This window comes from Pan troglodytes, chromosome 11 (assembly GCF_028858775.2).
Source record: "Pan troglodytes isolate AG18354 chromosome 11, NHGRI_mPanTro3-v2.0_pri, whole genome shotgun sequence".
Lineage (NCBI taxonomy): Eukaryota > Metazoa > Chordata > Mammalia > Primates > Hominidae > Pan > Pan troglodytes.
In genome coordinates, this window is record NC_072409.2 from 24,571,356 (window position 1) to 24,598,899 (window position 27,544).

The 27,544-nt window shown below is 44.3% G+C and overlaps 1 protein-coding gene and 1 pseudogene across 39 annotated transcripts in view; one reads left to right on the forward strand and one right to left on the reverse strand.

Annotated features, from left to right (window-relative positions):
- Positions 1-693, reverse strand: part of ZNF618 (zinc finger protein 618) — a 180,649-nt gene extending 179,956 nt beyond the window's left edge. For 33 of the 39 annotated variants that reach the window (XM_054659006.2, XM_054659003.2, XM_054658993.2 and 30 more), the window contains exon 1: positions 509-630. In XM_054659006.2, coding sequence (XP_054514981.1) covers positions 509-541 — 33 coding nt within the window. In that variant the 5' untranslated portion in view covers positions 542-630. Of the gene's footprint in view, positions 1-508 lie in introns of all 39 variants that reach the window. The other 6 variants (XM_063787572.1, XM_063787570.1, XM_016961490.2 and 3 more) reach the window with 3 other exon arrangements.
- Positions 612-26,318, forward strand: LOC100609504 (programmed cell death protein 2-like; annotated as a pseudogene).
- Positions 26,319-27,544: the final 1,226 nt, after the last annotated feature.

A 27,544-nucleotide genomic window follows, 5' to 3' on the forward strand; every position in this document is an offset into this window, starting at 1 on the left:
ATTAGAAAAAAAAAAATTGAGAAAGGAAAATATGGCCTAAAAAAAAAAAGATTGTTGCAAAAATGGGGGACCTGGGGGGAAAGACCTCCCGGGGGGTCATCGGGGACCCCGAGCGCAGAGAGGGTCAGGGGAAAATTGCAAATTTGGGGGGGAGGGGGCAGAGCTGGAAGGGGTTGCATTTTTGCAAAATGTGAATTGTCCAAACTGAAATGGCTGCTCTGTTCTCTCGCCGCTTTGTTTTCTGGGCTCCGGTCCGAGCCCGGGGCCGGAGGGGGCGCTGGGTGGGGGCCCCAAAAGACCCCCTCGTCACCCCCACCCTCCTCGCACCCCGCAGCGCCCGGGGGGGTGCTCTCCGGACCCCGACCCTCCCGATTGCGCCCACAAAAAGCCCGCAAACGTGCCCAGGCACTTTGCATTTTGCAAATCTTGCAATGAAGTGGCGCAGCGCCCCGGGCCCCGGCCCCCCGGGGTCCCCCGCGCGGTGCATGCCCCCGGCCCCCCGTCGTACCTGCGGAGCCGCCGCGCCGCCCGGCTGGTTCATGGGTCCGTGCGGGAGGAGGCGGCCCCGGCGCGTCCTGCTCCTCCCGGGCCGGGCTGCTGGTGCGCGCACAATGCCGCCGCCGCCGCCGCCGCCGCCGCCGCTCCCTCCTCCGCCCGCCCCGCTCAGGCCGGGGGGGCGGGGGCGCTGGGGGCGCGCGGGGGGGGCGCCGGCCCTCGCCCCCACCCCCGGCCCGCACCGGCCGCGCCGCGGCAGCCGCTGCCGCCGAGCCGCCCCTCGCGGGGCCGCCGCCGCCCCCCGCCGCCCTGCCCGCCCCCGGGCCGGCCTCGCCGTGCGGCCCGCGAGCTCGGGGCCTCGGCCTCGGCCTCCGCGCTGCCGGCCTCCGCGCGGCACACAAAGCCGGCCGGTCCAGGGGCGCGCCCGCCCTCCCGTCCGCCAGCCCCCGTGCCGCGGCGCACCCGCCCCCCCAAACTTTCCCGCGCCGCGCCCTGCCCTCCCCGCGCCCCCCGCGCCCGCTCCCCGGCTCCCTTCTGCCCTCCCCCAGTCCCCCAGCCCCTCGGAAATGTCATTTTCACGCTGGAAAAAAAGTTCAGGGAGCCGGCTCTCGGCGGAACGCAAGAGGTTAATGGGAACTCTGTACCCCGCTGTACCCCCCCGCCAAAAAAAAACCAGATTGATTTTTGAAATAAAAGTTTTCAAGAGCTGGCTTGCTGGAAGACTGGAAGGCTTATTGGGAATATTCTATTGCCCTGCCACTCCTCCCAAAAAAACTAATGTAATAAAATAAAAGTTTGAAGGACTGGCCCCATGTCCGACAAGAGTGGTTAAGGGGACTCTAGCCCCCCAGCCAGACTGATTTTTAAAATAAATACTTGAGGAGCCGCTTTTATGTGAAATGCCAGTGAAGCGGCTGTTTCTGCCTATCCTTGCCAAATTAAAATATATATATGTATTTCTAAATAAAAGTTTGAAAAACTGGTCCTACAGTAAGACAAGAGGGGTTAAAGGTTAAGGGATATTAGCGCCCCCCACCCCCATATCCCCCAGTTAGGTTGATTTAGAGAAGGAAAATTTGAGAAACTTGCATGTGAAATAAAACGTGAACCAGGATATTTCTTGCCAACACCCCAAAATAGCCAGTTTTTTTTGTTGTTGTTGTTGTTGTTGTTGTTGTTTAACTTGAGCAACTGCCTCCTTGTGACTTGGGAAAGTTTAAAAGGGATTTTTTTTTCTATTCTCTTCCCTATTCTCCTAAAAAATCCGATTTTTAAAAAATTGTAAGTATGAAGGACCTGCCCTATTATAGAGACAAGGAGGGATTACTGGATCCATCCTACATCTCCCACAACTGGTTGATTTTTGGAATAAAAATGTTAAGAATTGCTCTTCTATGAGATGCAAGGTGAACAGAAATCCTTCTTTGCCCCTCCCCAAAAGAAAACTGCAAGGGTACTTTTCAAAAATAAAAGCATTGGAAATTAAGAGTAAACAGGTATCTTCTCTGCCCCCACCTTCAAAAATCAAATGTTCTTTTTTGTAATGTTTAAAGAACTGGAGCAATATGAGACAGGAAGGGTTACAGAAATGTTTTCCCTACAATCCTCAAAAAAGTTATTTTTAAAATTTTAGGAAACGGAGGCACTGTGTAGAAGACACCTCCTTTCCCTAATAAGTTAAACTGGGAGTTTAGCCCTATATGGGAGACATGAAATTAAGAAACACAACTCTTGCCCCCCTTAACAAACACTCATAACACAAGACGTTAAAAGGAATCTTCTGGCCGGGAGTGGTGGCTCACGCAAATAATCCTTTTGGGAGGCCAAGGCGGGTAGATCACGAGGTCAGGAATTGGAGACCAGCCTGGCCAACATAGTGAACCCCTTCTCCACTAAATATACAAAAATTAGCCAGGTGTGGTGGCACACACCAGCCAGTAGTCCCAGGTACTCAGGAGGCTGAGGCAGGAGAATTGCTTGAACCTGGGAGGCGGAGGTTGCAGTGAGCCGAGACCACGCCATTGCACTCCAGCCTGGGTGACAGAGTGGGACTCCGTCTCAAAAACAAAAAAAAAAGAGGAGTCTTCTAACCACTTCCCCCCAGACCCCTAAAAGTTGGAGATTCCTTAAAAATTGAAATTGAAAGTGGCCATTTTTCTCCCCACCAACCTGGTAAGTATGTCCCTGCCAGAGGTTTGGCAGCCTCTGCCCAGGCTGGTGTGCAGCAGGCACCAAGGTGAGTAGGGGCAGCTTGCAGAGCATGGCAGAGTTAGGTCCTGTGAGCCCTGAGCATATGTGCTGGGCAGGCAGCCCCTAGTCCACCTGCCCCTCATCCACCAGGTGGTTGGGGCCTTGTTACCTGGAGAGATGCTCCCAGATTTGATGTCTGTCTGGCTCGATCCTTGTGTGAAGGTTTCTGGGCACCTGCCTCAAGGCCGGGTCCCCTCCTCTGCCTAGTGGAGCCAAGCCTGATCTTAGGCCTTAGAGTAGAAACTAGATCCAAAATGACATGGGGTCTCAGTCACCACAGCTGAAAGCTGTATGGTACCAAGGAAAAACTCCTGCCCTGGGAGTCGGGAAAACTTGATACGATAATTATTCATTTGAGCGCTTACTATGTGCCAGGTGCCTTGTATCTAGTAGGACAGACACACACCATGAAGAGGAGAACTATTTGCAGCAGCTCTTCTCAAATGCAAGTGATCCTTGGAATCAGCAGGAGAGCCTGTTCAGATTGCTGAGCCCACCCCAGAGTTTTGAATTCATTTGGTCTAGGTTAGGCACCAAGAGTGTGCATTTCTAATGCGTTTCCAGGTGATGCTGATGTTGCTGGTTTAAGGGCCACCTTCTTAAAACCTTTGCAGTACAGTGCCAACAGTGAGGTGCTCAGTGCAGCTCAAGGAAGGGTCCTACCCAGCCCGGGCGTGGGTCAGCGAAGATTCCAGGAGGGTCTTAATTAGATGGAAGTTTCTCTCTAGAGCAGGGATTCTTAAATGGGGACTTTGCATTGGTTTGGGGAACCAAGAACTACTCCTTAACCAAATGTATGTCTGTATGTGCATTTTGGGGGAGAAAATCTGTGGCTTTCACTCAAGAGCATCAGTGACCACCAACCTGAAATAATCCACAGCCTGTCTTCAGGCACCTCTGGCCTATAAAAGCTCATGGTCCTTCTCAGCCTTCTTTTTCTGGAATCACTGCAAGCCCTTTCTGTTTCTTCGCCACCCATGGGTCCCAGGAGCTGGGCCTTCTATCAGCACATCTCGACCATAGAGGCATCTCCTCCCCAGGGGTCTCGGCCTTGAAGAGTGCTTCCTTTCTTCATTCTGTATCAGATGGGCCATGAAGGGTATCCTCAGGGGACAATGGCTGAGCTTGAAGTCTTCCTGACAAAATCCAGCTTATAAATGAACCCACATATTTCCCAAACCACAGCAGAAACTATGCAATCACCCAGAGCTGTGGTTTGTCTCCATTCAGGAATTAACTGAGGGCATACTCACCTTGTGGAACTTTTGGAGTGTCCTGAGGACCTGCCCAAGAAAGTGGCTAGGTACTGTATGAGGTGGCTATGGTCCCATCAGGTGCACTGTGGTCATATCTTAGCCCCCTCACTTTCGAGAGCAATGACACTGTGACCAGTGTGGGGAAGCCACGAGAAGGGGAGGACCCCTACAAACACCAGGCGAGCTCTGGGCAGAGCTTCAAGGGGGAGGGTGTGTGGGTGGAGGAGCCAACATATTTTGTGATCGCCCAGGGGACAAGACCAGACCTGCTCTATGATGGAGCAGGCTCTGTGATACAGCGTTGGAAAAATGACTGTTGGTCAGGGGTGTGGAAGAACAGATGCTCACATCGGTGGAAGTGTGGTCCGGGAGGGACCCCCACAGGCTCTCCCATCTTCTGAGGGTCTGTGGTTCAACTCGGCGTGCCTGAGTTTATCAAATTCTGGAAACTTTTTACTCCTTCCATGCCTAGCCCACTGCCTCCAGGACTAGCATTACTACATCATTTTAAGAGCCCAGCCTCTGGCGTCAGTTCCCAGGTTCACTGGCTCTGGTCCTCTTCCCCTGCGGTGTGGTCTCCAGCAGATGGCTCAACTTCTTGCCCCCACTTCTTCATCTTTAAAATGATAGGCCAGGCTCGGTGGCTCACGCCTGTAACCCCAGCACTTTGGGAGGCCAGGGCGGGTGGATCACAAGGTCCGGAGATTGATACCATCCTGGCTAACACGGTGAAACCCCATTTCTACTAAAAATACAAAAATTAGCCAGGTGTGGTGGCACACGCCTGTAGTCCCAGCTACTCAGGAGGCTGAGGCAAGAGAATCGCTTGAACCCGGGAGGCGGAGGTTGCGGTGAGCCAAGATCAAGCCACTGTGCTCCAGCCTGGGCGACAGAGCGAGACTCCATCTCAAAAAAAATAAAATAAAATAAAAAGAAATAAAATAAAGTAAAATAAATAAAATGATGCTAACAGTTTTATCTACCTCATGGGGTACCCTGAGGATTAAATGATGTAATGTGTGAAGTCCTTAGAAAGTGTCTTGTGTAGCGAGGTCAGGAGATCAAGACCATCCTGGCTAACACGGTGAAACCCCGTCTCTACTAAAAATATAAAAAAATTAGCCGGGTGCCTGTAGTCCCAGCTACTTGGGAGGATGAGGCAGGAGAATGGCGTGAACCCGGGAGGCGGAGCTAGCAGTGAGCCGAGATCGCGCCACTACACTCCAGCCTGGGCGACAGAGCGAGACTCTGTCTCAAAAAAAAAAAGAAAGTGTCTCGTGTAGAGAAAGCACACACGTCGGCAGGTGGAATTTCCGGTGCCCTCACTACCCGGGTGATCCTGGCCTCAGGGCTTCATCTCTGAGCTTTAGTGTCTGTCTTTGAAAAATGGGGATTCTAAAACCTACCAGTCTTATCAATACGCTTTCAGTTGTAACCAATAGAAAAGAAATCACGCTAAACAGACAAAAAAAGGAAAATTAGAAGGTGGATCATGGTATCCAAGGGCAGGAAATGAAACAAAGCCTCAAGGGGATTCAGAGCCAGGAACTAGAAAAGTTTCAGGACCTGGGCTTTCTCTCTCCATCACTCTGGGCCACAGATCTCTTGACATCTCAGTCCTAACTTCTCCCTCCTTCCCACTCTCTCTCCGGGTTGGGGGTCGTCTCTGCTTCCCTGGACACGAAGTCAAAATGGTTAGCATACCATCCTCTCAGTGCAGCAAGTACTGACTGGAGTCTCTGCGCTCAATCCAAATTCAGAATAGAGAATGGAGTGAGTCAAGCTTGGCTTAGGTGCCACCAGGAGCTGATCCTCTATGGCCAAAGATGGCAGGGTCACAAAACACATAGAGCCTCTTGAGACCCAGCCTTGAGAGAAGGGACGTGGGGGGCTGAGCAGAACCTTCCAATGTTCCTCTTGGAGGACTGTGAGGGTTCGCTGAGACTGAGGACGTGATGTGGAGATACACCAAAGTTGCATTTCTTTGTGCTAGAGTCTGGCAACATTTGGAAAACCCAGGAAGTTAAGATGCTGAGGCTTTTTCTAGTAGGTGATGGGCAGATGTCAAACTTGTGTCACAAGCAGGTGGTGGGAGTTGCCTCAGAAGAAGCCTTTGGGTCCCAAACAGAACCTGGGGGCTTGGCTAAGATCTGCTGGGTAGGTCTTGGTGGAGAAGTTGCCTTTATAGAGAAACAGTCGGCTCAAAAGGGCATGGAAAAGAATGAAGGCTAAGACTTCACGAAATGGTGTTTTCTTCCTCAAGCTGAGTTACTTTTCCTTAAGCCTGAAAAACAAGGGAAATGCTCTCTTGTAACAGCCCAGCCAGGGTGACTTGGGCTTTCAAGTCTCTACACAAAGGGGGGGATAAATCACACGATCTGGTCTTAGAAAATGCCTTAGCAATTTATCAAACAAGTTGGCAGCATTTTCTCATTTGATTGACTATTTCTCCAAAGTGGGCAGAGAAAGGACAGTCACCCCCATTTTAAGGCTCAAGTGTCTTGATCTGGTACAAAATTCCAACTTTTGCTCTGGAATTTTCTTCTTTTCTTCCATTCCTCTACCTCCCCATCCCTGCACAGGGAGAAGTTGGGAAGGAGCTGGGATCAACCAGCAGCAACGTACTTCCTCAAGGAGGGAACTTGCAGGTCATGGTGAAGTCTCCAGAGAAGCAGGTACCTTAGGCCTTGGCAGTCCCCCAGGGAGGTGAGTCCAGGAGTGAAAACGGAGAGAAAGAAGATCCAGGACAAGATACTGGCAAATAGAAAGAAAGAGATCAGTCTGGGTGCGGTGGCTCAAGCCTGTAATCCCAGCACTTTGGGAGGCCGAGGCGGGCGGATCACGAGGTCAAGAGATCGAGACCATTCTGGCCAACATGGTGAAACCCCATCTCTACTAAAAGTACAAAAATTAGCTGCGCATGGTGGCGCTCGCCTGTAGTCCCAGCTACTCGGGAGGGTGAGGCAGGAGAATTGCTTGAACCCGGGAGGCGGAGGTTGCAGTGAGCCGAGATCGTGCCACTGCACTCCAGCCTGGCGACAGAGCGAGACTCTGTCTCCAAAAAAAAAAAAAAAAAAGAAAAAGAAAGAAAGAAAGAGATCAAACTGATCGCCCAGATAAGGAATCAGCATTGAGGCAAAAATCTATGTAGCCTGTCCCAGGAGTCAACAATAAATGCTCCTTATGTTTCATAAACCTGTTCCATGGAGCCTGCCAGCCCATGAAGCCTAGAGAAAGCCTGGCATCCTAGTAAAGATCTCATCTAGTCTCTGCACTTAGACCTGTGCAGATTGTAACATTAGCCACTATAAAAACCTCAGTTTTTCTCATCTGTAAAATTGGGCAAAATAAGGTACCTAACACCACAGAGTTATTTAAGGCCTTAATTCATGTTATGCACCCAATGCATGGCAATTATGATTACCATTTCCAGCCCGTATCGACTTCAACATGTATAAGGAAACTCAGGCTCCGGGATGGGATGAGGGTGGAGTCACCTCATTTGAGCAGGGCTAGACAGCCGAGAAGGGAGCAAAGTCAGCTTTGAAGGCAGCTTCCCCAAATCCAGTTGGCAGTGCCCCCCACTATGGCAGTAGTCCTGATTTTAATTCAGCTGGATCTCAGAATGGAGATGGGCCCAGGCCATGAGAAAAAAAGAAAAGGAATAAAGATGGCAAGAGCTTGTCCACCTCGTTTCCTCCTTCACCATCTGGTGCTCCCAAAGGAGGCTTTAATAATCCATCCTTTCTGCTGAGAAACACACTTGTGAATGCAATTACAATGTGTCATAGTACAGGGCTCAGACTCTGTCTGGACTCAGACCCAACTGGGTTCCAATCCCAGCTCAGTCCCTTTCCAGCCATGTGATCCTGAGCACATCACACCACTGTCTCTGAGCCCCAGTTTCCTTAACTGTTAAATGGGGATAATAACACAGAAGTGCATGTTTTACATGAGGGTTAGAAAAAGCAATGAATGCCAGCACACAGTAGGTATCCTAGAGAGTCGAGATGATGATATTAATGATGATGTTGATCTCAACGGCTTCCATCTGCAAAACTATCCAGTGGGCGGGGCATGTCTCGAATGACAGCTCAGCCATGAAGCCATCCAACTATGTCCCTCAGTTATCTCCATTAGCAGATGAGGGGAGTGAGGCATAGAAAAGTAAAATGGAATGTTTCTTTCACCAGTAATTGGACAAACTGCCAGCATGTGACTCTTGATGGGATGCACCGACAACCAACAGTGCTTACACAGAATTCCTGCCAAAAATGCATAACCCAAATCTAATCATGAGGAAACATCAGACAAATCCAGATCAAGGGACATTCTACAGAACAACTGGCCTGTATTCTGCAAAAATGTCAATGTTGTGAAAGACAAAGAAAGACCAAGGAACGTTTCAAATTAAAGGAGACTAAAGAGATAAGCATGACAACTAAATGCAAAAAGTGATCTTGAACCATTTTTTTTTTTGGCTCCTGGATCAGAGTGGGAAAAAAATTACTATAAAGGACATTTTGGGGACAATTGGTGAAATTTGAATATAGTTGTATATTAGAGAATAGTATGTATTCATTTTAAATTTCTGGATTGATCATCATTTTCTGGTTGTGTAAAATCATCTTCTCACTCTTAGAAAGTACACACTTTTGATGGAAAGGCACGTGATTATCTGCAACTCTCGAAAAATATATACACATATGTATATGTCTGTATGCATACATATATTATATATATAAGATAAAGCAATTATATGTGACTGAATATGAATTGGCAAATTTGAACAAAGGGTATGCAAAAGGTCTTTGTCCTATTCTTGCAACTGTTCTATAATTTTGAAATTATTTCAAAATAACAAGTTAACAAAAGTGAAATATTTAATATGTTTGTAAAAGCTAGAAGCCTACACTGAAACTATTTTCATTGGAATGGAATCTTTTCATTGTATATTCAACGGAAAAAAATTTGATTCATTGATCAGTGGCTTGTCAACATCAAAATTTGCTGATTATCTTTCTTCATAACATGAATATGTTCTTTTGTAGCTGTTATTCCCATGAGGTCCAATTTTCCTAGGCAAATTTTATGATCTCAATTTTGTCATGCAGATGTAGGGTCTTCCATCCATGTTTAGTCACTATTTACTGGACACAGTGTTAGTCTTTGTGTTTTATTTTCTGTTGCTTATTTCTACCAGGTAAAAGTTATTTTAAGTTTTGCAATTTCCAGTGTTCCCAGTAAGCTGTAATTCTTCAAACAGGTTTTTCCCCCCGTAAAATTAATTTTGTTGTGTATAGTTTAGAGGGATTCTCTAACCCTGGCTAGGCATCTGAATTTCCTGGGAGCTTTTGAAAAGTACAAGTTTTCCAGCTTCTCTTCAATCTCAAGATTTTGATCCAGGAGGAATCTGGATATTTGAAGTTTTAAAAGCTCCCTGCCTCTCAGGTTCTGTGGTAGTCACTGGCCCATCACTTGGTGTGGTTACCACCTTGCCTTGTATTATTGGTTCTTAAACTCTTTGGGCCTTGCTATTCTGTTTTAACATTCCATTTTCCCAACTTAACTGTGAGGTCATTGAAGAAAGGGACTAAGCAAATGATTTCTTTCTGGCCAGCACAGCTCTCTACGATTATTAGGTAAGGCAGCAAAACAATATTAGTTGATTGATTGTTGGCGCAACCAAAACTTTGAATAGCAACATCAAGAGAAGGAACTTTAAAGAAAATTGTGAGACCGGGCACGGTGGCTCACACCTGTAATCCCAGCACTTTGGGAGGTTGAGGTGGGCAGATCACCTGAGGTCAGCAGTTCGAGACCCGCCTGGCCAATGTGGTGAAACCCCGTCTCTACTAAAAATACAAAAAAGTAGCTGGGTGTGATGGCAGGCGCCTGTCATCCCAGCTACTAGGGAGGCTGAGGCAGGAGAACCCGGGAGGCAGAGGTTGCAGTGAGCCGAGATCGTGCCACTGCACTCCAGCTTGGGCAACAAGAGCGGAACTCTGTCTCGAAATAAAAAAAAAAAAAATTGTGCAAGAATATATATACATAAAAGTTACCATTTTAAACATTGTAAGTGTACAGTTCAGTGATATGAAGTGCATTCACATTGTTGTGTAACCATCACCACTATTCATCTTCATAATTTTTCATCATCCCAAACGGAAATGCTACACCTATTAAACACTAACTTCCGATTCCTCCTACCTGCCCCTGGCAACCACTGTACTACTTTCTATCACTCTATGAATTTGACTATTCTAAGCACTCTCATATAAGGGGAACCACACCATATTTGTCCTTTTGTATCTGGCTCATTTCACTAGCACAATGAATCTTAAAGATTCATTCATTTTGTAGCGTGTATCAGAATTTCATTCCCTTTTTTTTCGAGACGGAGTCTCACTCTGTCACCCAGGCTGGAGTGCAGTGGCACGATCTCGGCTCACTGCAAGCTCCGCCTCCCGGGTTTATGCCATTCTTCTGCCTCAGCCTCCCGTGTAGCTGGGACTACAGGCGCCTGCCACCATGCCCACCTAATGTTTTTTATTTTTAGTAGAGACGGGGTTTCACCGTTTTAGCCAGAATGGTCTCGATCTCCTGACCTCGTGATCCACCTGCCTCGGCCTCCCAAAGTGCTGGGATTACAGGCGTGAGCCACTGTGCCCGGCAGACTTTCATTCCTTTTTAAGGCTGAATAATATTTCATTGTATGGCTATACCACATGTCATTTATCCATTCATCCATTGATGGATACTTGGGTTGCTTCTACCTTTTACCTATTGTGAATAATGTTGCTATGAATATTCATGTATAAGTATCTGTTCAGTTCTCTGCTTTCAATTCTTTTGGGTAGATACTCAGAAGTTGAGTTGTTGGATCTTACGGTCATTCTATTTCTAATTTTTTGAGGAATCACCATAACATTTTCTACAGTGGCTAAAGAAAGACTGTTTTTAAAAGCTGCTTTAATAGAGGTAGAATGATGATTGATCCTTTCTGAATTTCATGCTAACTCTGTTGAGAAACAAAATCCATACATCTATCTTTAGCAACCTTAAAGAGTCATAAGAAGTTACCCTACCCTCTTTGTTTTGTGGGAAATTGACTGCATTAAAGGCACCAATTCTGCACACCTCCTGGAATCTAGCCCTTTTTGTCATGTGACTTTGCAGTTCTCACTAAAAACATAGACTCTATTTCCCGTTCCTTGAATCCCAGTTTGGCCATGTGACTTTGGACAGTGGGATGTTAGCAAATTTCACATAAGAAGAGACTTTAAAAGTGCTTGTGCAGGTCAAGCACAGTGGCTCACACTTGTAATCTCAACACTTTGAGAGACCAAGGCAAGAGGATTGCTTGAGGCCAGGAGTTCAAGACCAGCCTGGGCAACAGGGTGAGACCCTGTCTCTACAAAAAAATTAAAAATTAGCCAGGCATAGGGGTGCACACCTGTGGTCCCAGCTACTCAGGAGGCTGAGGTGGAAAGATGACTTTAGCCCGAGAGCTTGAGGCTGCAGTGAGCTGTGATCACACCACTGCACTCCAGCCTGGGCGACAGCATGAGACTCCATCTCAAAAAAATAACCAAATAAAAATAAAAGTGCTTGTGCAACTGAATTTGCACTTGCTCATGCACTTATGCCTTCACCGTGAGAATACAGTTGGCCCTCGTATCCATGGGTTCCACATTTGTAGATTCAACCAACCATGGATTGAAAATATAGTTAGGCCTATGATGGTTGCATCTGTACTGGGCACGTACAGATTTTTTTCTTGTCATTATTCCCTAAACAATACAGAATAACAACTATTTACATAGCATTACATTGTGTTAGGTATTGTAAGTAATCTGGAAACGATTTAAAATTTACAGGAGGATGTGCATAGGTTATAGGCAAATATGACAACATTTTATATAAGGGCCTTGAGCATCTGTAGATTTTGTTTTCTGTGGAGGTCCTGGAACCAATTCTTCATGAATACCCAGGGACAACTGTATACCCAAGCTAGTCTTCTGGAAGAATAGGAGAGAAAAGTGAAACGGAGTTATTCTAGCTGATCACCACATGTGTGACCCCCCCGCCAAGAGCCAGCTACCCCCAGAGAGTGACAGAGCTCAAAGGAGACTAGAGGAACTATCCAGATTAAATCTCCAACCCACAGACTCAAGAGCTAAGTAAATGCTTATTGTTTTTTGTAACTGAGTTTTGGAGGTGGTTTGTTACACAGCGTTATTGTGGCAATAGATAACTGATACATCTACCCTCTTCCTCTGCCAATATGCTGCATTTTCTGCACCTGTCAAAGGGTGATGAGACAACTAATTTTACTGACTTCCTAGTGCTGGCATGAGAAGTAAATGCCAGAATTGGCCAGGTCTAGCATCTGGGCAATTATTATCTAAAGGTGGATTTCTCTCTTCCTCCTTGAAGGTTAACCCTCTTTTTTAGTTTATTGGGAAAGAGGGCTATAGAGGGCATCTGTTCTCCATTCCCCCTGTTCTGGTGACAGTGTCTCAATTTTTCTTAGAGAAAAAGCCTTCTCTCAAGCTCAGTCTATGTGTTCTGGGTGGACTTGCTCTACCCCTGAGTGCCATCAGCAAATGACCCAGGCCTGGCCATTCATATATGCCATTGACTTGGCAAGATGGTCATATGACAGGCCAAGCCAATGAGATCCAGATTTAAGAGTTTGAATGGAAAGTTTTCTTTTCCTTTGAGATGACTGTGAGGATATAGTTTAAGTTTAGGGGAGCCAAAGGGTGCCATGTGGAAAGAGCTTGCCTGAATTCAGCTGTAACAGAGGAAAGCAGACCCAGCTATGGGAAGACACAGTCCCAATGACATGGTTAGAACCCCTAGATCCAGCCAGACCTGAAGCTGTAGTTCCTTTGAACTTTTTAGTTATGTGAGTCAATCCATATTCTTTCTGCTTGCTTTGTTTTGTTTTGCTTCTGTTAAAATAATTTAAGGAAAGACTCTGTTGCTTGTAACTGAAAAAGTATTTGTCTTGCATTCCTCCTCAGTCACCTTCCTGACTGCATGTTCCTTCTCATAATGGGCTTCTCCACAGTGCTCTTAGCCCCACTGTTGTGAAGAACCACTGTGCTTATCCCTGCTGGATAACACTTGGGATTCCCAAGCTAAGTCCACCTGATAAAGTGACACTACTTCCACACAGCCTGTGGGAACAGATAGAATATTGGCAGGTCTACGCTAACCAGGCATCCTGGTTTGCCCTGGCCAGTTCTGGTTTATGCCTATTGTCTCAGCGTATTTACTAATAGCACCCCTTTCACTATCCATAATGTCATTGTTTGAGTAATCATTTATATAGTCATCCTTAGCAGGTCATACTTCCTTTTATTGTGTCATCCTTTTATTGTCCACATAAAGTTGACTGGCAGAGAACAAAGATAGCTGGGACAACATCAGCCATTCCACGTGCTCCTACAATGTAACCTCGTCTTTCTTCCTCAAGGGCTGCAATCTAATTCTCCTCCACTTGAATTTGGATGGACCTGCAACTGCTTCAACCCATAGACCACTGTGGAAGTGATAAGGATTAACTTCCTAGACTGTGGAAGTCTCGGAAAAGACAATGTTGCTTCCACTTTTTTCATTAGATTGCTCATACTTGGATCCCTGAGCTGTTCTATAAGAATCCAACTTCCCTGAGGCTGCCATGTTGTGAGGAAGCTAAGCCATGTTGAGAGGCCACGTGTAGCCACTCTGATGGGCATCTGTGGCAGAAGGACTCTAAGATGCCCCCCTCCCCTTATCCTCATCTCCTGGTATTCACCCTTGCATAATCCTCTCCTCTTAGTGAGGGTGAGACCGTAACTTGCTTCTAATCGTAGAATACTGTTAAGGTGAGGGGATGTCCCTTTTGTGACTATGTTACATGAGATTATACCTCCCATCTGCCTAGTGGACTCTGTCTTGCCACTTTTGATGAAACAAGTGGCCGTGCATGGGAGTTCCACATGTCAAGGAACTGAGGACAGCCTCTGCCCAACAGGCAACCAGGAACCTTAACCCTCAGTCCAGCAACCCAAAAGGAACTGAATCCTGCCCACAACTATGTAAGTGAGCTTAGAAGCATATCCTTCTCCTGTTGAGCCTGCAATGAAACACAAGCCCTTGATTGCAACCTCATGAGCAGAGTCCTCCCCATCCAAATTGTGGGATAATAAATGTGTATTGTTCTAAATCATCGTGTGTGATAATTTGCTACTAATTAGAGAACTAATTCACAGTCTTAGTCTTTGAGTCCTCCCTGCTCAGGCACTCAGTGAGTGAAGATATTCCAGATCATTCTAGTCCTCAGCTTTTGACTCACCTCCCAGCCATTAAGTCCCCTGGTCCCAAACATTGTGGAGCAGAGACAAGTCAGCTCCTCCACACCCTCTCCAAATTCCTGGCCAAGAATTCAGAAGCATAATAAAATGGTTATTATTTAAAGCCACTATATTTTGGGGTAGTTTTTAAGACAGCTATAAAGAATGAACCAGAGAGTCTCTTTTTTTGTTGTTTTGTATGAGATGGAGTTTCACTCTTGTTGCCCAGGCTGGAGTGCAATGGCGCAGTCTCCACTCACTGCAACCTCTGCCTCCCACGTTCAAGTGATTCTCCTGCCTCAGTCTCCCGAATAGCTGGGATTACAGGCACCCGCCACCAGGCCCAGGTAATATATATATATATTTTTTTTGTATTTTTAGTACAGACAGGGTTTCACCATGTTGGCCAGGCTGGTCTCGAACTCCTGACCTCAGATGATCTGTTCACCTCGGCCTCCCAAAGTGCCGTCTCAATTTAAAACTGTACATTAAATATGACCTTTTCATGATCCATGACATAAGTGACCCCCGAAGTAGCTAACATCACAGCTAGGTCTTCAGGTCCTTCATGTTCCTCAAGAGCATCCAGGCAGTTTCCATGGACCTTTTGTCAACTCTTGTGCCAAGGGTGTAGTCTTGCCCCTGGTTGCCCACCAACAGTAAATTTCTTAGCAATTTAGAGCTCCTATTAAAGATTTCATGGTATTGCTTATAAGGATTTAATTGAGTTCTAGACAATGGCTACTCCTCTTTCCATTATCTGGGTACATGGGGATGGTTACATTCTCCCAGTTTTACTCAATTCAAATCTCTCTACCTTCTACCTGTTCCCAAAAGGCTCTGGTTAAGGACCTATGTCTACTGGGGAGAAGGAGGGGAGGGATGGAGGGAGAAAAGCGTGGTCAGAGAACTCAGCAGGAGGATGGAGGTTAAGCTCTTGTTCAAATCGCACAATCTCATTTTTCTCTCTGGGACAGCAGAGACTCTTATTCAGGAGAAAGGACCTCTCTGCACACACATGTACACACACACACTCCTTGTGCCTTCCCTACCATAGCAGGACAATGAGATTTTGACTTGTATCTGTTACTTTTAAAAATAATGGAGTCTGGCGCGGTGGCTGATGCCTATAATCCCAATACTTTGGGAGGCCAAGGCGAGTGGATCACCTGAGGTCAGGAGTTGGAGACCAGTCTGGCCAACATGGTGAAACCCCGTCTCTACCAAAAATACAAAAATTAGCTGGGTGTGGTGGCATGTGCCTGTAATCCCAGCTACTTGGGAGGCTGAGGCAGGAGAATCACATGAACCCGGGAAATGGAGGTTGCAGTGAGCTGAGATCACTGCCCTCCAGCCTTAGCAACAGAGCGAGACTCTGTCTCAAAATAATAATAATAATAATGCAATACAGTCATGGCTTTGGAGATTCTTCAAAGAAAGAAATATTTTTAGCTGAGTTTTTTCAAGTAGTTGAGGATTACCTCTCTAAGCATCAAAACTTTTATTTCAATAATTTGGAATGGATATCTTTCTGAAATGTAGTGTACCCTTCCCTGCCTCTTAAAGAATGGATAACATTATTCCCCCTGCCTTTCCTGAAATCTCACATTGAGCACTGCCCCCAAACATATTAAGAAGAATTAACTGAGCCCAGGATATTGATACAATAGCATGAGTTTTCAAAAGGAAAACGTTGTCTTTCCCCAGATTTTTGAAAGCTATTGACTATGCATTCAGTTCTTCAGAAGTCAATGTTTGACTACATGAAATGAGAAACAGCCCCTCCATGATGCAAATATATCCTTCCTACCAAAAGACAAATGTAATCCAGACGTCCCCCAGTGTTGATCAGCCTGTGGATAGAAATGAGGTCACACTTTATTTATTTATTTAACAAAGACTTACCTAGGGCTTGCACTGAGCCATTCCAAGTGCATTAAGATCAACTGATGTTTGACCAAGATGCCAAGAACACACAATGGGGAAAGGACAGTCTCTTCAACAAATGGTGTCGGGAAAATGGATATCCACATACATAAGGACATGAGACCCTTATCTCACACCGTATGCAAAAATCAACTCAGAATAGATTAAACATTTAAAAATAGACCTGAAACTGTAAGACTACTAGAAGAAAACAAGAAACATTCCATGACATTGGTCTGGATAATAATTTTTTGGGGATATGAAACCAAAAGCATAGGCAACAAAAGCAAAAATAGACAAATGGGATGACATCAAACTAAAAGTTCCTGCACAGCAAAGGAAACAATCATCAGAGTGATGATAACCCCCAAAATAGGAGAAAATATTTACAAGCCAAACATCCAGTGAGGGGTTAATACCCCAGATATGTAAGGAACTCAAATAACTCAATAGCTATAAAATAAATAACCCTATTAAAAAATGAGCAAGGGGGCTGGGCACAGTGGCTCACACCTGTAATCCCAGCACTTCGGGAGGCTGAGGCAGGCAGATCACGAGGTCAGGAGATCGAGACCATCCTGGCCAACACAGTGAAAACCCGTCTCTACTAAAAATACAAAAAAATTAGCCAGGTGTCGTGGCACGCGCCTGTAGTCCCAGCTACTTGGCAGGCTGAGACAGAAGAATCACTTGAACCCGGGAGGTGGAGGTTGCAATGAGCTGAGATCACGCCACTGCACTCCAGCCTGGGCGCCAGAGCAAGATTCTGTCTCAAAAGAAAAAAAAAGGAAAAAAAAAAAGAGCAAAGGACCTAGACATTTCTCAAAAGAAGACCCACAAATGGGCAACAGGTCCATGAAAAAATACTCGACATCACTAATCATCAGGGAAATGCAACTTAAAACCAGAATGAGATATCACCTCACATTTATTAGAATGGCTACTATAAAAACAAAAATGAAAGATAAGTGTTGGTGAGAATGTGGAGAAAAAGAAACCCTGGTACACTGTTGGAGGGAATGTAAATTAGTACAGCCATTATGGAAAACAGTATGGAGATTTATCAAAAAATTAATAATAGAACTATCATATGATCTAGCAATCCCACAACTGGACATAGATCCAAAAGAAATGAAATTAGTATATCAAAGAGGTATCTGCACTTCCATGTTCACTGCTGCATTATCCATAATAACCAGGATATGGAATCAACCTAACTGTCCATCAACAAATGAATAGATAAAGAAAATGTGGTAAGAAAATCACCAAGAGAGTAGATTTTAAGTATTCTCACCACAAAAAAAGCATGTGAGATAATGCATATGTTAAATAGATCAATTTAGCCACTCCACATCATTTCAAAATATCATGCTGTATACCATAAATATATATACATGTGTTATTAAAAATGAATTGAAAAAAATTTTTAAATCTAATCCTTCTAACAACCTTATGACGTATCTATCTGTTTTACAAGGGAGGAAACGGAGACACAAAAAGGTAAAGTAACTTGCTGAAGAACATGAAGCTCATGAATGAATCTGGGTTTTGGACCCAGGAGCCCAACTCTGGAGCCTGTACTTCTATTTACGTTACTCTGCTGAATCTCACTGATGTGGATCCCCTACCTACACAGTGGAAGTGTTTGAGTCTCCTTAGTGAGGTTCCCTCCTTCTCTGTTTATCACTGTTTCCAGAGTCCCTGGGAGGTCTTGCGCATGGGCAGTGTTCCCTTGGATTCTGCTCTGGAAGGGCAGGTCTGCCACTGCGTATTCTAAGCCACTATCTGTTATCACAACAATGCTATATAACAAACAACCCCAAAACTCAGTGGCTTCAAATAATGAGCAAGAATTTGGTTCACGAGTCCACAGATCTGTTGAAAGGTTCTTTCTGTCTTAGCAGGGCTTGCTTACATATCTGGGCTTAGCTGGTTCTTAGCTAATATAGTTTGACCGGGACAAGTAGGGCCACTTGATTGTGGTCCACATGTCTCTCATCCTCCAGCAGGCTAGCACAGGCACCTGCACTTGGTAATGGCAGAGGAACAAAAGCAGACAAGCTCAATTGTGCAGACACTTTTCAAGTCTCTGTTTAAATCACATTTGCTAGCATCCCATTGGTAAAGACAAGTCCCATAGCTGACCCTGAGTCAGATTGGTAGAATACGCACAATGACATGGTATCAGGCATGAATACAGGAAGAGATACAGAACTGGGACCATGAATACATTCAATCTACCACACTCATCACCGATTTTCATTCTTCGCAAAAATATCAGAATAAAATTAAATTTCAAAATAAGAAATCATTTAGATAAAGCTGCCAAGATTCTATAAATTAAAACTGTGCTCTGAGAGATGGTAATGAACAAACCCAAATAAGGGGCAATATAAACCAATGGTTTCTTTATAAAAGGAAAACAGCAGCATTCTGCTGTATCAGTAGGAAATGAAACTGAGAATTCAGAACTCAGCCTGCTGATGTGCCAGGGAGGCCCCACATTCTGGTGGCAAAGTGGCAGTCAGCAGGGTAGCCATTGTGTGGGCCTGGTGTCTAAGCAATAACGTTAGCACAGAAGTTACATCAGAGCAGGCCGCCAGCAAAACTGACTCAGTTAGCAACTTCTTAGCATATCAATGTCTCATTTTGTTTCTCTGGCAAAAAGCTCAAATATTGGATTGCCTGATTCAAAATTGACCCCTAGGCAACCTCAGTTTTTCCAGGAGAGTACAGTGAATATCTGTGTATTCCCATTCCTGGAAAGCAGTAACTGTCATTTTCTGGGCTCACACAGCCTGCACATATAGCCTGGTTATAATTCTTTCTCTGAGAAATGGGGGAGCCCTGTTAAGACAGCCAAGCTGGTCTCCAGACTTAGAGATCCATGAGCCATTTCATCTACCGCATGAATCACTGGAAATATCAACCTCCCTGAGATGGTAAATGTCAAGACCTGTGGATAAATGTTGAAAAATCAGAAAAGCCTCAGTAGACAGTAAAATTTACCAAAACCAAAAACAAAACACCAAATTAAAAAAAAGGAGCCAAAGATTCTGGAGTACTCTGCTTTTCGTTACAGGGACACAAAGATGTTTATAATGGCAGCTCATTGCCTTAAAATACGACTTCGATGGAGGAACAGGTGATTCAGGGATCCCTGGGCCCCTTCCCAGAGTGTGTTAGAGTTGGGAGGAATCTTTTGAATCCTTTGAATCTGTTTTGAGCATTTGCCATATACCGGGTGCTTCATAAACAATATCTCACTTAACTCCTAAAGAATCCCCTATAAGGTAGAGCTGTATATATCTCCATTTTACACATAAGGAAACTGAGGCACGAAGCTTCAGTGAAGGAAGTTACCCAAGTCATACAGCACATCAGTCTAACTCCAGAACAGGAAACTGAGGCACGAAGCTTCAGTGAAGGAAGTTACCCAAGTCATACAGCACATCAGTCTAACTCCAGAACTGGAAACTGAGGCACGAAGTTTCTGTGAAGGAAGTTGCCCAAGTCATTCAGGGCATCAGTCTAACTCCAGAACTGGCCCTCTGAGACATGACTCTGTGAAGCTATCCGTTCGGGGGTGCCCTTCAGACATCACCACGCCCAGTGGCCTTCAAGATTAGGGGGCTCATCCACAGGGGTTACAATTTCCAAGGTAGAGTCGCCACACACAGTTTTAAGATACTCCATTTCTAGATTCTCAGCTTCCATGTGTACAATTTCCTAAAACTTACCTGCCTTAGGCCAGGCGTGGTGGCTCATGCCTATAATCCCACACTTTGGGATGGCGAGGCAGGTGGAGCACCTGAACTTAGGAGTTAGAGACCAGCCTGGCCAACATTGTGAAACCCTGTCTCTACTAAAAATACAAAAATTAGCTGGCTGTGATCTCACACCAGTTAGAATGGCAATTATTAAAAAGTCGGGAAACAACAGATGCTAGAGAGGCTGTGGAGAAATAAGAATGCTTTTACACTGTTGGTGGGAGTGTAAATTAATTCAACCATTGTGGAAGACAGTGTGGTGATTCCTCAAGGATCTAGAACCAGAAATACCATTTGACCCAGCAATCCCATTACTGGGTATACACCCAAAGGATTATAAATCATTCCACTATAAAGACACATGCACACGTATGTTTATTGCAGCACTATTTACAATAGCAAGGACTTGGAACCAACCCAAATACCCATCAATGATAGACTGGATAAAGAAAATGTGGCACATATACGCCATGGAATACTACGCAGCCATAAAAAACGATGAGTTCATGTCCTTTGCAGGGACATGGATGAAGATGGAAGCCATCATTCTCAGCAAAGTAACACAAGAAGAGAAAACCAAACACCGCATGTTCTCACTCATAAGTGGGAGTTGAACAATGAGAACACATGGACACAGGGAGGGGAACACCACACAATGGGACCTGTCAGGGGGTGGGGGCATAGGGGAGGGGTAGCATTAGGACAAATACCTAATGCATGTGGGACTTAAAACCTGGATGACGGGTTAATAGGTGCAGCAAACCACCACCGCACAGGTATACTTATGTAACAAACCTCCACGTTCTGCACATTTATCCCAGAACTTAAAGGAAAAAAAAAAAAAAAGGAAAAAGATAGCAGGGTATGGTGCCACATGCCTGTAATCCCAGCTACTCAGGAGGCTGAGGCAGGAGAATTGCTTGAACCCAGGAGGCAGAGGTTGCAGTGAACCAAGATTGTGCCATTGCACTTCAGCCTGAGTGATAGAGCAAGACTGTCTCAAAACATACACACACACACACACAAAACAAAAACAAACAAACAAAAAAACTGACCTGCCTGAGAACTCCCATGTGAAGATGTGAACCTGGATTTCCTTTCTCACCTTCCCTTTCTCAGCTACCCTTCTCCCCTTTGATACAGTAAAGGTATATGTCTTATCCATCCCAAACCTTACCACGAGACATTGCCTGGAGAGGAAAAAAACCTGAGTTGGGGGTAGGGGGAGAGAGAGCACCAAACAGAGGGCTGAGGGCAAATGTTGGAAAGTAAACGTTCTTTTAATCAAGACTCCCCAGACCCTTCCCCAGTCATCTCAGTGAGAGATGAATTCCCATTAATTTTACATTTTCTGTTTAACAATTATCTAAATTTTAATCAGTTGTATCCCAAAATTTATTGCGTTGATATCTCAATTCAGAGAAATGTTTAACCCTTAAAGCCTTATTATCCCAGGAAATATAAAAATTCTGAAAATTTTGCCTATAAACATATTTTTGATTTAGATACTATGACATGATGATCCATATGAGACTTACCAGCAGAAAAAATATATGACATTCCTATAAAATTCTATGGGGGAAATAGAATGGAAATAATGATTTAAAAGAGGAAGAGGAACATTGTGAAATTTCTAACTGTTAAAGGAGAGTTTGTTCATCAATTTTTCAATGGATGATGGTGGGTATAAAATTACTGTGATATTTAAATTCCATTGGATATATTTAAAGGAGTGATGTTAGCAGTTTAATTTTAAACATTCATATTTACAATACACAGGATGTTACACCCTTTACAACTATTTAAAACCATGAGGAAAAATTTAAAAAATATTTGATTGTGTATTTTTTCAGAATGCGTTCGGTGGCACATGAGCAAAAAACTGTGCAAAGGCCTCTGGTTTTGTCCAACTGCTTTTTTTTCTTTTTAGATGGAGTCTCACTCTGTCACCCAGGCTAGAGTGCAGTGGCAAGATCTCAGCTCACAGCAACCTCCACCTCCTGGGTTCAAGCGATTCTCCTGCCTCAGCCTCCCGAGTAGCTGGGACTACAAGTGTGTCTCCACACCCGGCTAATTTTTGTAGTTTTAGTAGAGATGGGGTTTCACCATGTTGACCTCAAACTGGTTGGTCTCAAACTCCTGAGCTCAGGTGATCTGCCCACCTCAGCCTCTCAGAATGCCGGGATTATAGGCATGAGCCACTGCGCCTGGCCCAGCTGCTCTTCTTACAGATGAGCCATTTGAAAGTCAGAGAGAAGAAAGGACTTACTCAAGGTCATATGGCAAAATAGTGCCTGAGCTAAGACCGAAGCTGGTCTCAGGACACCCTCATGGGCCCTCTTCTTTTTTTTTTTTTTCTCTCCAAATGCTAGCTTGCTGTATCAGGCTGAGTCTAGCAGTTCCCAGCACTCAAACAGGATGAAAGGTATGCAAGTTCATCAAGTGTTTATTTACAGACCTGAGAGCAGGACTAGGGCAAAGCAACAGAGGCCGATCAAGCACCAAGGACTAGCAACAGTGCAAAGCCATTTCCATCCCTGGGCCAGAACAGGTAGAGGGAAAGAGCACTTACCTGGACCTGATGAGACCTGTAGCTGTAGGAGAAGGCCCCCAACAGGACCTGTGTCTTTAGGGGAGGCATCGGGGCACTGCCAAACCACGGCTAGCAGCAAGAGAGCTAGGGGAGCAAATCCACAGACCTCTCTCTCCTCCTATGCTCTTTTCCTGCTGGTACCTTCATTGGTCAAATCATCCAGAAGCCAAAGGGCAGGGGAGCTAATTGTTACAGTCCTTAGAGGTCACCTCTTTGGGCACAGAGTAAGGCAGAGAAGGGCAGAGAGTCTAGGGGGCAACCAGAGAATGTCCACCACACATTCCATTTTGAACTTGACATTTGTACTTAAACAAAAAGAATAAGTTTCCCCATCAAAAAAATTTGCAGCAAAACAAAGAAATCTGCCCCCCAGAAGAATCAGAAAGCCCATATTTATGAAGCAAGACGGATTTCAGAGCAGTTTGGAAGGATTTTTATTTTTCATTTTGTAACTACGATACACAGATATCTACTTATTTTAATACCATAATATTTTGTCATCTCCTTTCATTGAAAAACTGATCATTTTTGCAAAAATTGCCTGATTAAATCCTCACTCATGAATGCTTCAACAGGCTGCTACAAACTACAACTAAAACCCAGGAGTTGAGGGAAAGTCCCTGAGAAAAAGCAATGTTAATGGACACTTTAAACAGAATTATATTATGAAAGATAATAATATAAATTATTAATAGCCATATACTAAAGACAGGTTAATCCAGCTAGAATTCGATTGAAAGAATGTATGCAATTGCCATAATCAAAAATGCTTTCACACTTAAATCACCTTTCTAGGCAACCTGTGTTCATGTTATAGAAAGAGTAGCACCCTCTAGGGGCAGGGAGTGCCAATGGTCTATTGCCCTTTGACTTGGGCTTTTTCCTCATACCAGTAAGGTCATGATGGAGGTGGGGTGGAGGAGGGATGAGGAATATTTTTATCCCCAGTCCTCTTCCAAAAGAAAGCAAGTGGGTGATGCACAAAGACCCTCAGCTGGGAAATGGAAGACCTAGGTTCCTATTCTGGCACAGTCGTTGATTCGTTTTACATTCTTGGTTAATGTCCTTCCCTCCAAACTCAAGTTTTCTCTTTGTAAATATTTATCTCCAGTATCTCTTATACTTCAATAGCTTCAGCTCTAAAACTAGAAAAAACAAAAACAGAAACAAAAATGTTATGGAGTTGTCCCGGGTACTAGGTAATACTTGTGAAAAAAAACTTTGTAAATTGTCAGATGCTAAAGCAACATAAGGGAGGCCACACGGCATAGTAAGAACACATGACCAGGGTTAGTTAACCTGGGTATAAAATTATAGCCTGAAATTTCAAACTTCTGGCTATGGTCTAGTAAGTAGACCAGCAAATATTTTCCCCAAAAAATACCCATAAAGCTGGACAAAATTGATAAAACAACCCTTTCACTCCTCTTGAAATCAACTAATGGCACATAACAATTCCAGAAGCATTTATGTTTGAAAAACTATTGAACTTTGGGTAAGAACAGTGGAAGTGTGGTGTCTTTACCTGGGGCTGATCCTAACTTCCACCTTCTTCCCAGCTTAGTTGGTGCTGAGATTCTGTCAGGATATGGCAGGTCCATGAGGACAGACAGCTACACTTATTCAATTTGGAGCAATAGGTACCCATATCCCGCAGCACTGGTGAAAGTGATTATCCTGGCATCAAGTGAGGAGGGAGGGCCAATGGCTCTTCTTGTCTGAGATTACAGTCACGGTTAAGGCAAGCATATTCCTGGCTGAGGGTGCACATATGAGCAGCTGAGACCAAAGAGAGTACAAACTATATACACAATCCTGGCTGACCCTGAGGCTGGACACATGTGCACAGGAGACCCGGAAGGGCCTAGCTGAAATGAAAATGCTGGAGTCGACTTAACAGTGGCTTAAACTTTGAATCTATTCCCTTACCCACACACAGATTTCAGCACAAGACAGAATCCTTACTTGCTTGAGGCACTTCAGCACAACCTCTGTCCTGTCATTAGCTGACTAGTGGGCTACACAGACACAGGGATGAGCCTTAAGAAGTCAGTCTTAAAAAGGAAAACAAGAATTAAAAAAAAATCTGGGCAGAGATATCAGCAGCTCCATATCAATGGGGAGATAGATTTAACTCAGGTAGGTTACTAAACAATGAACAAATTTTAAAAAGAACAAACCTTCGGGGGGGAAATACAGAATCCAGAGTTGCTACAATATATAACTAGAATCCTCAGTTTTCAAAAACACCACCAACAAAAATGAGACATGTAAAGAAAGTATGACTCATGCTAAAGCAAAAGGGGAAATGATAGAAACTCCCTCTGAGTGATTCTAGGCATTTGGTTTATCAGACAGACATCAAAGCAGCTATTTAAATATGTTCAAAGGGCTAAAAAAAATAACATTTAAAAAATTAAAGGAAAGTATGGAAACATTGAATCAACAAATAGACAATCTCAATAAACAGACAGGAATTATTGAAAAGAACCAAAGAGAAATTCTGGAGTTGAAGATATAATAACTGAAATGAGAAATTCACCTAGAGGACTTTAACAGAAGATTCAAGATGGCAAAGGAATGAATCAGTGAACTTGAAGATAAAAATTGAAGAAAAATGAATAGAGCCTTAAAGACTTTTGGGACAACATCAAGTATATCAGCACACATACAATGGTAGTCCCAGAATGAGAGGAGAGAAGAAAAAGGAAGAAAAAATTTGAAGAACTAATGTTAGAGGGGCGGGCGGCCGGCGTGACTGAGCGTGGCCGGGCGCGGCCGGGCTGCCGGGCCCTGGACCCTGGCCTGCGCGCTGTGCGGCTGCCAGCTCTCCTTCCTGCTACAGGTGTACGCGCTGCTGCCCGGCCGCGCCGACGCCTTCCACCCCGGAATCTTCCTCTTCTGCTGCTGAGAGCCGCCGTGCTGGGCCGGCCTGCGAGTTTTTACCAATCAGCTACCCAGGGAAAATGATTTTTCCTCATATGGGCCACCTACTGAGAATCCTCTCCCAGAAACAGGACAATCAGTGTGTCTCTAACTTAAGTCTGGTGCTCATCTCTGCAGGGTTTGTGGCTGTTTAGGACCCAAAACGTGCTCCAGATGCCACAAAGCGTATTACTGCAGCAAGGAGCATCAAGACCCTAGACCGGAGATTGGCACATAAGCAGGCTTGTACACAACCAGATCATTTGGACCATATAATTCCAGACCACGACTTCCTTTTTCCAGAATTTGCAGTTGTAGTAGAAACAGAAGATGAAGATTACACCTGAGGTTGTGGAAAAGGAAGATTACTCAGAGATTATAGGGAGCATGGGTGACGCACTTGAAGAAGAACTGGATTCCATGGCAAAACATGAATCCAGGGAAGATAAATTTTTCAGAAGTTCAAAACTCAGATAGCCCTTGAACCAGAACAGATTCTCAGATATGGCAGAGATATTGCCCCCATCTGGATTCTAGTGAAAATATTCCTCAAGAAAAGGATATTCCAGAGAATATCCTTTGTGATGCCAAGAAAATGTTTGAATTCCAGGTTATGCCTCAGCTCCTAAACTACCTGAAGGCTGACAGACTGGGCAAGAGCATTGACTGGGGCTTCCTGGCTGTCTTCACCTGGGCTGAGAGCTGCATCTTGGGTACTGGCTATACAGAATAATTTGTGTGGAAGCAGGATGTAACAGATACACTGTAAAGGCATCTTAGAGCCTTAAAAAAAGTTAATAATCTTTTATACCTTGCAATTCCATTTCTGGGACGTCATCCTAAGGAAATACTTATGCCAAAAATAGAGGTGCAGAGATGTTGAGACATTGCTTACACAGTGTCTTCATATTAGTGAAACAAAAGTGTCCAGTGACAGGGAATTAAATACATTTTGGTACATCCACAGTGGAAGGCTACACAGTCTTAATTATACACACCTATATTGACAATCGAGATACCATTATATGTGGTATTCATGGTATGACCCTATTCTTGTAAAAATATTTGTATATGTATATGTGCACAGAAATAAATCTGCAAAGATGATAAAAAAGAAATAATGGTAGAAAACTCCAACTTCGAGAAAAAAAATTAAGATAGCACAGAGGCACGACAAACTTCAAGTAGGATAAATACAAAAAGATCCACATCTAAACATATCATAGTCAAAGTGTTCAAAGACAAAGAAAATCTTAAAAGCAGAAAGAAAAATGATTCACTTTGTACAGGAAAGTACAATACTTTTAATTCCTGATTTTCATCTAAAATAATGAAGACCAAAAGGACATATTAAAAATACTGGGAAAAAAAGGCCGGGCATGGTGGCTCACACCTATAATCCCAGCACTATGGGAGGCCAAGGCCAGCGGATCACAAGGTCAGGAGTTCAACACCAGCCTGACCAACACGGTGAAACCGTCTCCACTAAAAATACAAAAATTAGCCAGGCATGGTGGCTCATGCCTGTAATCCCAGCTACTCAGGAGGCTGAGGCAGGAAAATGACTTGAACCCAGGAGGCAGAGGTTGCAGTGAGCCAAGATCATGCCACTGCACTCCAGCCTGGGCAACGGAGCGAGACTCCATCTCAAAAAAACAAAACAAAACATAACAAAACAAAAATGAGAAAAAAACTATTAAAGTATTCTATATTAAGCAAAACTGTGCTTCATAAATGAAAGCTAAATAAAGCTATTGCTAGATAAATAATAAATAGGCCGAGAGAATTTTTGGCTAGAAGATCTGCTTTACAAGATACTACAAACAGTCCTTTGGGTCAAAAGGAATTGACACCAGGTTGTAATTTGAATCCACAGGAAGAAATGAAAACCACCAGAAATAGTAAATACATAAGTTAATTTAAGAGAGTCTTATAATAACCTGTAAATGCTATAAGAAAATATAGCACCATATGGCACTCACG